The 14,418-nt window shown below is 33.3% G+C and overlaps 1 protein-coding gene across 1 annotated transcript in view; it reads left to right on the forward strand.

Annotated features, from left to right (window-relative positions):
* Positions 1-14,075, forward strand: part of LOC107446508 (fatty acid synthase) — an 87,704-nt gene extending 73,629 nt beyond the window's left edge. The window contains 9 exon segments of the mRNA XM_087157887.1: positions 170-355; positions 1,733-2,062; positions 4,450-4,569; positions 5,982-6,104; positions 7,668-7,900; positions 9,115-9,465; positions 10,590-10,833; positions 11,544-11,783; positions 13,844-14,075. Of these exon segments, the coding sequence (XP_087014013.1) occupies positions 170-355; positions 1,733-2,062; positions 4,450-4,569; positions 5,982-6,104; positions 7,668-7,900; positions 9,115-9,465; positions 10,590-10,833; positions 11,544-11,783; positions 13,844-14,013 (1,997 nt within the window). The 3' untranslated portion in view covers positions 14,014-14,075.
* The last annotated feature ends 343 nt before the right edge of the window (positions 14,076-14,418 follow it).

The raw sequence follows: 14,418 nt of genomic DNA on the forward strand, positions 1-14,418 counted from the left end.
AAAATGAAATTGCCAAAGTGACATCTTAATTATTAAATGCCTAATTATTTATAATGAGTATTATCACGTTTTCATTCCGCCTAAAATACTATTTCGAAGAAATTATTTTGAACACATAATTTAAGATCAATCGAATTGCCTGAATCTCATAAAATTAAAATGTTTGCAGGTTCCAACAAGAGAGAGTCTAGCGCTGCTTACTTAAACTTTCTAACTCGAGGTGATTTGTCCAGTTTTGTTTGGATATCACCTAACACTTTGGAGAAAAGTGTGTTATGCCAAGTTTATTATGCTCCTCTCAACTTCAGGGATATTATGCTAGCAAGTGGAAAATTGCCACCTGATGCCATACCAGGTAATTCTCCTTTTCTTCTTCTTCTCTTCTTCGTCAGCACTACAGCCTAGTGCAGGCCAAGGCTTTCTAAATTAGCTGCCTCCAGGCAGGGCGACTTTGAGCTAGATTTTTCCACCTGTTTATTCCCAACAATTTTAAGTCTATCTCAACACCGTAATTCTCCTTTTGAATGATATAAAAAATTCTTAACAGAATGTATTTTTTATCGAAGATCGGTTGACTGAATGTAAACAATAACAAGCTTCCCAAAACCGGAAGAAATTTAGAAAACTTCCGGTGTATCTCTCCGCTTATGGCATGGAGGCAATGTGTGAACAGGCTTAATATTCTAGAAAGTTTTATTACTGTGATTTGTGTTTAAATTTACGCTTATTTGGCTATATTTGCGTAAGATGGCACAGTTTGTTATATATTCGGTATCATCATAGCAAGCTTTCGAAGTTTTTCGAATTCATTTGTTGTTTGTTTCGTTGTATGTTAGATTGAAAGAACGCGTTACATTGAAAACACTACAAGTATGACAAGTATGGTGTGTTTTTTCAAGATTGGGTGTAAAAATCAGTCGGAAGTAGTAACCCGGAAGTCTAACAACGAATTTTAACCCCTAGCGCCATCTGCGCTTAGTTTTACACGGTCAAACATCTATTTCAGAGTCACGATGGCTCAGGGGATAGACCGTTCACCTTCCGATAAGGCGAACCGGGTTCGAATCCCAATCGATACGAATTCCGCATCCGGCTTGCACCGATCGCAGTGCTAACGTGAAATATCCTCAATGGTAGACAGATCATGGGTTAAAGTCCCCTTGCAGCCAGGCTAACCGTGGGAGGTTCTCGTAGTCTTCCTTTCCATGCAACGCAAATGCGGGTTAGCTCCATCAAAAGTCATCCACGAAGGCAAATTTCTCCCAATACTCGATCCAGGAGTTCCCTTGTCTTCTGGATTAGATTTAAAATTACAAGACTACGGAGTTGAACATTAGTAGTCGTAAACTCATAAAATTGGGTCGGCTGTTCAACGACGGTTATAAAAAAACATTAATTTCCTAAACTGGATTATTAATGAAATCCTTGTATCTAAAGTTACGAGAAATATATTCATCTGAAATGCAAATGGTTGAAACAATAAATAGTTTTTATTATTTTTTTAAAATTTATTATTATTTTTTTTAAATTTATTATTATCTTTTTAAAATTCATTATTATTTTTTTTAAATTTATTACTATTTTTTTTAAATTTATTATTATTTTTTTTAAAATTTATTATTATTTTTTTGAAATTTATTATCACGTTTTAATAATTATTTTTTTCTAATGTTTATTTAATTATTTTTGGACAATTGTATTCCTTCCAGTAACATGTATTTCATTCTTGCAGGAGACCTTGCTCGCCAAGATTGTATTCTAGGTTTAGAATTTTCTGGAAGGTTATCCAGCGGGAAAAGGGTGATGGGATCAGTTCCAGCCAAAGGTTTAGCCACGTCCGTCGCATTCGATCCTGACTTTCTGTGGGATGTTCCAGACGAATGGACTCTTGAAGAGGCCTCAACAGTTCCAATAGCCTACTCCACTGCATATTATGCCCTGGTTGTGAGGGGAGGATTGAGAAAGGGTGAAAAGGTCCTCATACACTCTGGCAGTGGCGGAGTTGGACAAGCCGCCATTTCAATCGCTCTCGCTATTGGATGTCAAGTTTTTACCACAGTCGGTGAGTTGCAGCTCATATTTTGGATACTAGCGTCTTATTTTCAAAACATGTTGTTGTTTTAGTTTACTTACGTAGCACTAGAGCTGAACAATGGGCTATTGGAGACGGTCTGGGAAACATCCCTGACGATGATCCGAAGACGTGCCATCACAATTTTGAGTTTCTGCAGAGGGGATGGCACCCCCGCTTCGGTAGCCTGACAACCTGAGTGAGAAGTCGAGCATTTTATAGTCGAACAGTTTAACAAGGACTCTCGGTCCCTGTGTAGACTGATCCAAGTGGTCACCCATCCGGACACTGACCGCAGCCAGTGATGCTTGACTTCGGTGTTCTACTGGGAACCGTGTCTTAACGATCAGTTCACTACAGGACTTCAAAACATGGGATCTGACACTTAATATTTTAGCTTAATAATTGTAGTCAAAAGGTATATAAAAACGGATCTCGAATACTTTTTTATCGGCTTTCGAGATCTTGAATGCTTTTTAAATTTGGAAATAGATATGGATTTTCTTTTTATCGTGAGCTCGACTATTTGTAGCAGCTTACAATATTAGGATTGCTCGTCAAGCTTTGGAATAATCAAAATGAAAACTTGAGCTCTTTTTAAACTTGCAAAATCTCAAGTCTATTGACATAACAGAGCCTTGTATGACACTTTTTGCTATTTACATAGATATTTAGTTTGTCTACAATAAGAACTGCCCCCGCCACAAAGTCTGAGGCCACCCGCTGCTATGGAAACAGGAACAGCGCATTTCAGAGAGGGTAGCTTCTCTTCACTCTAAGGCTAACACAGTAGACCGAAGAAAAAGATTCCCTTTCTTTCGCCGACCGGAGCCAAAACCTGACCTAAACAATGATCCCACGCCCCTACTTAAAATAGTCATACCTCGTTACTGTAGTCACCGCCACGGGTTCAGACGAAGGGCTATGGGAGTTCTTATTTCAGACAAACTATACGTCTGCTTCAATTCAAAAAGCAACCCAACACAAATGGAGGAAGCTTCAGAATATTTGGCGATATCACTTGAGCCATTTTAACGTCTCGAATTTTTTATAATATTTAAATTGCAATTCTTTTTTTATTTTATTATTTTGCTTACCTTACGAACTTTTGAATTGAAAACTCCTTTTTTCACGCCGAAACTTTTGATATATCTGATTTAACTTGTGCATTATCTTCTATCCGTATGAGGACTATGTATGAACTCCAACCAATTATGCCAAGGTGCTTACTTAACTTGCACTAAATTCAGATCCAAATAAACAGAATAAAAAATATATATTTCCTGCAGAATAAATGCTTTTAAAATGGGTCTCGTTTAGATCTTCTCAGTACTGTTAATTTATTTTATTATTTTTTACTTTATTATTTTTTACTTTATTATTTTTTACAATGCATTAAATTTAATTTATGCATTGTAAAAAATATTCAGAAGTATATAATTGGAAAATATTGAAAGTTTTCCTTAAATTTATTCACATATACTATGTTTTAATGTAGATAAATAAAGTATATCGCTCATTTACAACAGGCATAATTGAATGAAAATACCAAAGTATGGTGTGGCGTAATTAAAGCTACGGTTTTTCAACATCAATCCCCTGGTATATAAGACAAGCTAACTCGATTCGATCTTATAGAAACCTTTTTAGAGATGATGGTTGGCACGGTTAAAAACTCCTCTCCCCACATTGGTGACCCGGACGTGATATGAACTCGCCTACCTCGAAAGTAACACATACTTCGATTAGGACCCTCCTACTTCGATGCATGGTACACATTGAAAAGTTGACTTGCTATCTTTACAACGGAATCCTGCGCACACTCGACTGCTAATTGCAACACCGTGAGCTTAATACAGCTCCCACGACAAACGCTTAAGACTCGGTGAACTTAATACAGCTCTCACCACAAGCTCTCAAAATCCGGTGAACTTTATGCTGTTCTCCCGTTCTTTCGCAAAAACCACGTAGAATCAACTAGTGGTATCCTTTAATCGAATTCTATCCATGATAAAATTGTGGTGGGGGAGTATTGTAACGTAACTACCAATTCACTAGTATATAAAACATGCTAGCTCGGTTCAATCTTGGGGTACTTTTTGAAAGATGATGGTTGCCCTCGCCCCACATATGGCTATCATTGCTAATAAAGCAAAATATTTTGCAAAACATATGGATGTTTATGGATTATTTTTCTTGTGTGCATATTTTGGGTACAACAGTTTTAATTAGTTTAAAAACATATGAATACAATGATAAGACGAATAAATATTCTTTGTTCGTATTCTTAACTCTACCGCTCTCAGCCAATTCAAAACTTTCTTATAACTTTGTTTTGTTAAAATTAATTCCATGCATATAATAAGTGTTTCATTTAGGTTCTCCGGAAAAGAAAGAGTTCCTGAAAAAACGTTTCAAAGCACTGGAAGAGAGACATTTCTGCAATTCACGAGATACATCGTTTGAAGAACATATTTTAGATGCAACCAACGGAGAGGGTAAATCTTCTTTTAATGTGTCCTATCGAATGCCCTGTGCCACCCGGCATCTCTCCCTTTGAGGAGGATTTCATAATCTTGAGATCCCGTCTTTTTATTATAAATTTCAAGACGGATTAATAAAGATTAATCAGTACAGATTTTGACCAACAGATAGCCTTGTAGTTGCGAAATGAAAATTCTAGAAATTTTAATTTCTAGAGATATTGTAATACTTTATATATATATATATATATATATATATATATATATATATATATATATATATATATATATATATATATATATATATATATATATATATATATATATATATATATATATATATATATATATATATATATATATATATATAAATAAAACACAGAGAAGAAGAACAAAATAAAATAAAATAAATATAATAGAAAAACTTTTAAAGAGCGAATGAAAAGGTCTTCATCAGAACACATCCTTTACAATAAGTGCAATATTTCTGAATAAAGAATAATTATCCTAAGATAAAAATTATTCTTCGTACTGTGTCTACATCGCTAAATAATAAGAATGCAGTTGAAAATGAGTATTAAATAAAAAGAAAGCAGAAAACAAACTTACCGGCGTGTAGCAAAGTAAAAAATGTTTTAAAAATAGATATACTAATTTAACAGTTAACAAAATTTCGCGAAAGAGAAAAGGATAAAAAATAGTACTTATAGCTTAAATCATACAAAATAATTTAAAAAAGATATTTTTAGAAAAAATATGAAGCAAATAACATTTCAGTGCGGCCATCTATAATAAAAATCTAGTTATAAATATTATTCGAAAAATTTCTTTACCGAAACCCTTAATAGGAAGAGAATTTAATTAATAATGTACTTTATATATATATATATATATATATATATATATATATATATATATATATATATATATATATATATATATATATATATATATATATATATATATATATATATATATATATATATATATATACCCTGTTTAAAATGAAAAAAGAGTGATCGACGAGTTGAACATATAGAAGACAAATTTACACTTTATGTAAATATTTCTTAGTCTTTAGTTTCTCTTTTTACTTTTTTTTAATATTAGTTAGCAACATTCTAATTTATTACGCTTTCAGAGCATGTTTTAAAAAAGTTGTTCTTTCTTACAAATGCAAACATACGGCAATAAATAAGTTAAATAGTGAGTAAATGATTTAAAAATCTCTAAATTTTTCTGTCTTTGTAACTTTAATATGTGAATTGCTGAAAAACCAAACGAGTTTCGTTATTAAAACTTAAAACAAAATACTTCTTATTGGATACGCATCATCAATTTAAAAAAAAAAAAGAAAAAACAAATCTGTTAAGCTTTATGAACGTTATCATTAAAAATAAATTGAAAGAATTAAACTTGTTTTTCAGGCGTGGATGTCATCCTAAATTCACTCGCCGATCAGCAGTTAAAGGCAACATTGAACTGTTTGTCCCAACACGGACGTTTTCTGGAGATTGGAAAATATGATTTATCAAATAACAGTTCGTTAGGTAAGCATAGTTGACACAACAAATCAACTGAATTTTAGTCTTAGAGATTGAGTAATAAGTGTCGGGAAATCAGAAAAACTGTGATTTGAAATTATAAAATAAAATCTGTGAAACATGTTGCTGTGAAACACATCCGGCTTTATTATTCATTCGACATGTACGCATAAAATACTAAACCTTTAGAGGAAAGGTAACTTTAAATTTATTTGGGAAAAAAAGGACTTCTTCTGTCAAAAATTTTTTGTTACGAACAAAAACGTTTTCGGCATTATTTTACAGTGGCAATTGTGAAGCACACAAGAAAAATAAAAATTCAATTCCTTGTTTTCTTTCAAAGGCAAAAAAACAAAAAACAATAAATTTTACAGTATGCGTTAGACATGTTCACATAAAATACTAAACTCTTAGAGAAAAGGTAACTTTAAATTTATTTGGGGAAAAAAGGACTTCTTCTGTCAAAAAAATTTTGTTACGAACAAAAAAGGTTTCGGCATTGTTTTACAGTGGCAATTGTGAAGCACACAAGAAAAATAAAAATTCAATTCCTTGTACAGTGGCAATTGTGAAGGTCACCAGGAAGATAAAAATTTAATTCCTTGATTTCTTTTAAAGGCTCAAAAACAAAAAACAATAATTGTTATTTTATGCGTTAGACATATATACATAAAATACTAAACCTTTAGAGAAGAGGCAACTTTAAATTTATTTGGGGAAAAAAGAACATATTCTGTCAAAAACTTTTTGTTACGAACAAAAAAGGTTTCGGCATTGTTGTACAGTGGTAATTGTGAAGCTCACCAGGAAGATAAAAATTTAATTCCACAAAAACAAAAAACAATAATTGTTATTTTATGCATTAAACATACTCGAATATACATAAAATACTAAACCTTTAGAGAAAAGGTTACTTTAAATTTATTTGGGTAAAAAAAAGACTTGTTTTATCAATTTCTATCAATAAATTTTTACAGCGAACCAAAAAAAATTTTAGGCATTGTTTTACAGTGACAATTGTTAAGCATACAAGAAAGATAAAAATTTAATTGCTCATTTTTTTTAAAAGGCAATATAAACAATAATTGTAACTGTATTCAGTAGGCATATATACATAAAATACTAAACCATTAGAGAAAAGTTAACTTTAACCGTTTGAGTGCGGCGAAGGGCTATCACGCTTCGCTTGTTATGAGCCAAAAAATATTACTACGCATTTCATTCCGCACTATTAGCATATATATAAGAAAACTCTTCAGCACTCAAACGATTAAATTAATTTGAGAAAAAAAAGAATTGTTCTATCAATTTCTATCGATAAATTTTTACTGCGAACAAAAAAAAAAAATAAATAAAACATTCGGCATTGTTTTACAGTGACAACTGTGAAGCACATAAGAAAAATTTAATTCCTAGCTTTTTTAAAGGCAATAACAACTATAATCGTAGTTGCATTTTATTGTATTCGTTAGGCATTGTTTTACAGCGACAATCGAGAAGCACACAAGAAAAATAAACATTTAATTCCTCGCTTTTTCAAAGAAAACAATAATTGTTATTATATTTTAGGGATGGCAATCTTCTTGAAGAACATATCATTCCACGGCATACTGCTAGATGCACTGTTTGAGAATACCAGTTACAGCCGTCGTGTGAAGAAACAAGTTGTCCAGTTAGTGAAGGATGGCATGGCTGACGGAACGGTGAAACCTCTCAACTCAATTGTTTACAATCACGATGAAGCAGAACAGGCATTCCGATTCATGGCCAGTGGTAAACACATAGGAAAAGTCATCTTGAAAGTAAGATTCTGAAGAATAGCGGCTATTACGATCTAATAATGTCTTCAATGTAATCTGTACTTGGAGAGCCGCGATGGCTCAAGGGATAGAGCGTTCGCCTTCCAATGAGGCGAATCGGGTTCGAATCCCAGTCGATACGAATTCCGCATCCGGCTTGCACCGACCACAGTGCTGACGTGAAATATCCTCAGTGGTAGACGGATCATGGGTTAGAGTCCCCTTGCCGTCAGGCTAAACGTGGGAGATTTTTGTGGTCTTCCTCTCCGTGTAACGCAAATGCTGGTTAGCTCCATAAAAAAAGTCCTCCACGAAGGCAAATTTCTCCCAATACTCGATCCAGGAGTTCCCTTGTCTTCTGGATCGGGTTAAAAATTACAAGACTACGGAGTTGAACATTAGTAGTCGTGAACCCATAAAATTGGGTCGGCTGTTCAACGACGGTTATAAAATATAAAATAAAATCTGTACTTGGATATTTCAGAAAAAATAATATTCTCTTTCAGAACACTCGCTCAGTCTGACGTTCTTCGGAAACAAAAAGTCTGTAAAAGATTTGCCCATCCAAAACAAAATTGAAAAACGCATCTTGGTGAAACATTATTAAATGAAGGAGTAATTAACGTAATGAGTTCTGGAAATTAACCTAGTTTGTACAGCTTTTGATCGGACGATTTTAATGGGTACAGAAATATTTAAATGATGAAAAACGCACTTCTGAATTAGTTTTCTTATTCCACGGATTATTTTGATCATGTTATTCAATTTCGATAATGCCATCCATTTCACACCTTCCTAAAATCATGTCTCATTCAGATGAATGACATGAGTTCCGTACCAAGCCCGTGAAAAGGAATTTTACTCTAATTTACCTCTTTCGGCCTCTGTGGTTTTTATAGTTTTTGTTTCTCCTCTTTCATGTCTGGCAAAGTCTGGAAAATTGGCGCCTATTTCTGAGCGCTTGAAAAATGACGACTATTATTTCCAATTGCGTACATTTTTGAAGCTTTTAATTAAGTAATGTCTTACCGCTTCAGTTTCTTGTGATTATTTATTTCGTATTGTTTCATTTATACAAAGACTAGTTAGTAATAGCTAAATAATAATGATGATTTTAATTATGTAAAGTTTTATTAATTTTAATTGTGCTGTTGCTAAGTAATGTGTATATATTGTAGTAAAAAAAATCATGATTTTAACCAATCCTAATGTTTTAGATAAGAGAAGAAGAAACCAATAAAAATGCCATCCCTAAACCAGTGAAAATGGTTACCCTGGCCAGGACAAAGTGCAATCCCATGAAATCGTATGTTATTGTTGGTGGTTTGGGAGGCTTCGGTTTAGAACTTTGCCATTGGTTGATTGAGAAGGGAGCGCATCACGTGATACTAACATCAAGATCTGGAGTTAAATCTGGTTACCAACAACTCTGCTTGCAGAGATGGAAGGAAGAGGGTGTTAACGTGACTGTGTCGCATTTAAATGCATCTAACATCAAAGAAACGGAATCCCTTTTGAGAATGGCATCATCTTGCGGCAGTGTAGGAGGAATTTTCAACTTGGCTTTGGTAAGGACATTTTCAATCCACTTAAATATTCGAGTCCGATTCCATTGACGACAGTACGAATACACTCAGCGGAACACAAATAAATTGCGGCGTAACTACCACTACGATTATTAAACACTAGTATATAACACTAGTATATAATCAATTCACTAGTATATAACGCATGCTAACTCGATTCAGTCTTGGGGAACCTGTTGAAAGATGAAGGTTGGCATTGTCAAATCTCCTTCCCCTTGAAATAAACAGTACGCGGGTGAGCTCCTAATTCTGAGGATGCAGGACTTTGTGACCCAAAAGGTTTAGCGTGTACTAGTCACCATTTACTACACAGGGACTCCTCGGCCGGCTGTATTCGAACTCCCGTTCTTTCGAACGAGAGTCCAGCTCCCTGCCAACTAGGCTATCCCGGCCTTACATTTATATTAATGATATTATATTGACGTTATACGAATTTAGATTTTTCTTAAAACCACTTTATCGTTTAGCTTACTGAATTCGAAGAGTAATGCCTGAAAAGTGGCATCTGTATAATATACCCAGCCATCCCAAACCCTTAAATGATTAATATGCTTCGAATTCTTTGCCATAGATGGCGCCACTGGAAAAACTAGAACAATCACACCTTTCTGCCTAAACAGACATACGTCAGCAACAACAACATTAATATGCTTAGTGTTACAATGTGCAAAGTTCTTCGTTTAGTTGGATTGAACATTGGAAAGGCTCTGAAACACGCCTGATGGAGCAAGATAAAATGCTCAATCACGATTATTTGTTGATGGGATGCAAGTGTGCCATTTATAAAAAAAAAAAAAAAAAAAGCGAGAGAACTACCACAAATGAAATATTTAATTAGCTTTCGTAGACTGTGCGAGAGTTATGATTTATTTTAAATCGTCCAGTAAAATTAGAATTTTTCATCAGAAAAATTTATACCCAAGATACTTTTACGCATAAATAAATATCAAATCGGACATAACAAATATTCCGGACATTCACTAAAGCGACTATGTGATTGTTGACATTCACTGGTGAAAGTCGACATTCTCTTGATTTCGGTCATTTCACGATAACGTATACATAGATTTACAAAAAAAATTTAAAATTTTTTGTACATATTTCAGGTATTACGGGATGCATTTATGGAAAATCAAACAGTAAAAAATTTCGAAGAAGTAGGTGAATCAAAGATCCAATCAACTCTGAACCTAGACCAAATATCCCGTAAACTGTGCCCTGAATTGGAATGGTTTGTTTGTTTCTCATCAGTCAGTTGTGGTCGAGGCAATGCTGGGCAAAGTAACTATGGATTTGCCAATTCAGTTATGGAGAGAATATGTGAGGAGCGCTGCAAACAAGGATTGCCTGGTAACTAATACAAACAATCTTGACCAAATTATACTCCTTTACTCGCAATTTTTATTTCCTATAAGTTCCTTAGATTCATTCTTCTTTTCTATTAAGAAAATCCCTATTAAACGAGTTTTCAACCCGAGAGAGTGCAGCAGTTTTATGGAGTAAATATTGTTACAAAAAAAAAAATTTCGAATCACAACTGTATATTGTTCTATAGAAATTTTATGATAACACAATCGACGTCTTCAAAGATTTTCAAAGTAGTTCTATTTTTATCCATGCAAAATGTGAAAAAATATAAAGCTAGGTACGAAAAATTTCACAGGTTAATATGTTACGGAAGTCTTGAACTTAGCTTATTCATTTAAGAAAAAGAGTGAAATCCTACGTTACTGGCACTCCTGCAAAACTTTTCTCTACAGGCATTTTTTAAATTCCTAATGAATTTTCTATGAATAATGTACCTTCTACAAAAGGCGGACAGTCATTTTTGCCAAAAATTTTATTTATTTTCAATCTCTTTAAAACAGACAACACTTTTTCTAAATTTAAAAAAAAAATCTACATTAAATTCTTAACAAAAAAATCTGCATCTTACTCCCATTTTTTAAAGGATGTAAATTGTTTGCTTTTTTCGTAACTAAAAATATTTTTAAGCTATTTCCTTAATCCTTGCAGCTAATTAATTTTTACTAAAAAAAATTTAACATATCCATGAACAGGTCTTGCTGTACAGTGGGGTGCTGTAGGTGGTGTGGGAGTGGTTGAAGATACTTTGGGCTCCGATGCAGTTGTCGCAGGAACTCTCCCTCAACCTATCCATTCATGCCTTACAGTCTTAGACAAGTTCTTACAACAATCGCATCCCGTGGTCTCCAGTTTTGTGCCATGCCAACTATCACAATTTACTCCTAAAAAACAAGAGAAGCGCCGTGTACTCGATACAATAGCCAATATATTCGGTAAGTTTCATTAAGATATTTTCGTTTTGGGGGGCGTAAAAAACATGTTATCACATTACCTAGTACCTACGAGGGCTGTTTTTCAAGTAAGGGCCTTTTGAAAATAAAACCCAAAGCCAAGTCAAATTTTTTGATGGTTTTCCATTGATGGACCAACATAATCTTGATGGTGACTATTAATATTTCCATCATGAACCCTTATATTTTTGATGGTAACCTACATAAGTAACCATCGCCCCAATGTAGGAATTCGGACTGATTCACGATTGTCCAACATCAAAAAACCCAAATTGTTTTGATGGTATATTCATGAGAACCCACAAGAATTCCCATGAAATTATAATGGAAATGTATAGTTGGGACCATCATGGATTGTTGGTTCATGAGAATCAAACTTCTATTGATGGTTAACCATCATATTATTAAAGTAGCATTTTCCATCATGGAATAATGAAAGTTTGTTGGCACATCAAAAACGATGAAAGCATAATGGAAAATGTTGGATGATGGTGACCATCAAATGATGTTGGACCCTCATGAATCGCACGGAAACTAACATAAACCATCAAAATGTTTTGATAGGATCATCAAGAACTGTTCCACTCTTCTGTCCTCAGGACTGAAATCAGTCTTGAAAAAAATCACTGGTCTAAATTCAGTCCTCCAATTAAAATCTATTTTCAATTTTTTTCTTAAATTAATTATTCAAAACTTTTTTTTCCTTATTTTTCTTAAAAAATGAAACAAATATTTTCTATTAAAAAAAAATTACTCTTTTTTATAATTATTGCTGTATTCTCCTTCTGGTGTTTTGAAATGCTGGGAAAACTTAAATTAAGATTGTTTTTTCTTAATGAAATTTCTCGAGCTAGGTAAGATAAGAAATTAATGAGGAAGTGAAAAATAAGTAGTGATATGAATTACTCCAAGATGTTTATTCAGTGATTATTATAAAATGATATATTAAGTTCACTGTTAGATTTGTTTTCTCTACTGTCAAAATAGACTAATAAGATGAAGAAAAAGGAATATTTTCGTGTAAGAAAAAATAAGCTAGTCGTTGATATAAGAGCCATTCTTGTGGAGTATATTTTGCAGTCAGTTGAGCTATTATCTTAAAATTCTGCTGAGCAACGCTAGACCGTGTTAAAATTTTTTTTTTTGAAGTAGCACCCTTGACACCAGTGTAGTGTCAAAAAAAATTAACCGAATAACAAATTAAATAATTTATTGCTTGGCGAAAAAGTAAAAAAATTATTCCTAAAATTTGAAGTCAAAATATAAAAAAAAAAAAAAATATAAAAAAATAAATAAATAAAAGAACTTTTTTTTATACATCCCCTGCAAAAGAATGTATGGGTAATCTACGCAACACAAATTACTTAAAAATGAGTGGCAAACCCTAAACAAGTTACTAGAACAATCCTATAGAGGGTTAACGGTGTAAAACTAAGAGCAGATGGCTTTTGGTGTCAAAATTCGCCGGAAGATACTTCCGGGTTAATACTTCCGATACTACTTTATGCCTAAGCTTGAAAAATCGCGTCATCCAATAATAATATACTTGTAGTGTTTTCAATATAACGTGTTCGTTCAATCTAACTTTCAACGAAACAATCAACAAATGTATTCGAAAGACTCCGCAAGCTTGCTATGATGCTATCTCAAAATAACAAACGGCACTATTTTTCACAAATATAGCCAAATAGGGGATAACACACAAAACATGGCAAACCCTACATTCTATTTATGCTGTGATATTAATTTTGTTAAATTTGTTTTAGAGCTCACGACCTGTTAGAGTTTATAAATTACAGTAAACTCTTATGAATGGTCAAATTACGAGTATATATAAGCGCAAATCACAATAATGAAACTAATTAAGCCTGAAATTTAAGCCTAACCTAGAATTTTAAGCCTGTTCACACATCGCCTCGTCAGCATAACATAAGTGGGGGGATGCACCGAAAGTTTTCTACATTTCTCCCGGTCTTAGGCTTATTATTGTTTAGATTCAATTTACCATCCATAATCTATTTTTTCTTCTTCTTCTCTCACAGGTTTGGCGGATATACCCAGTCCTGAATCTACTCTGGGAGAACTTGGTATGGATTCTCTGATGGGCGTGGAAGTCAGTCAGTATCTTGAGAGAGAGTTTGAGTTATCCCTCGGAATTCCTGAACTTAGACAGTTGAAAATAAAAGATTTAAAGAAACTTCAAGACTCGTAGCAATCTTTATAAATGTTGTTTAATATGCATTTTTATTAATAATAAAAAATGAATTTATTTAATATTATTGAGTCTCAATGCAGTTTGAAAATACACTTCATCAATTTAGCCTTTTTTCTTGTCTGCTTTCAAACTTTCATTCTCTCTTTCCAGCCTTCCTATTTTTGCTGCCAAGAGAAAACTGCTTATTCTTGATAACTCTTTGGTCAGAGATGGTAGGGTTTTTTTACTGAGGAATATAACTCTCAGTCAGTTTCTATCAAAGCTTATCCACAGCTCTGGATAAGTACGCTATCAGAACTAAAGACAAGAAGCTTGATAAAACTTCTTTCATATAAAGATTAAAGAAAGGTTTTTGGGGCACCTAAGAAAAATTTCGTAGAAAAAACTTCCAAATTCAATTTC

This window comes from Parasteatoda tepidariorum, chromosome 2 (genome assembly GCF_982258835.1).
Source record: "Parasteatoda tepidariorum strain Cologne lab strain chromosome 2, Ptep-v5.0, whole genome shotgun sequence".
Taxonomy (NCBI): Eukaryota; Metazoa; Arthropoda; class Arachnida; order Araneae; family Theridiidae; genus Parasteatoda; species Parasteatoda tepidariorum.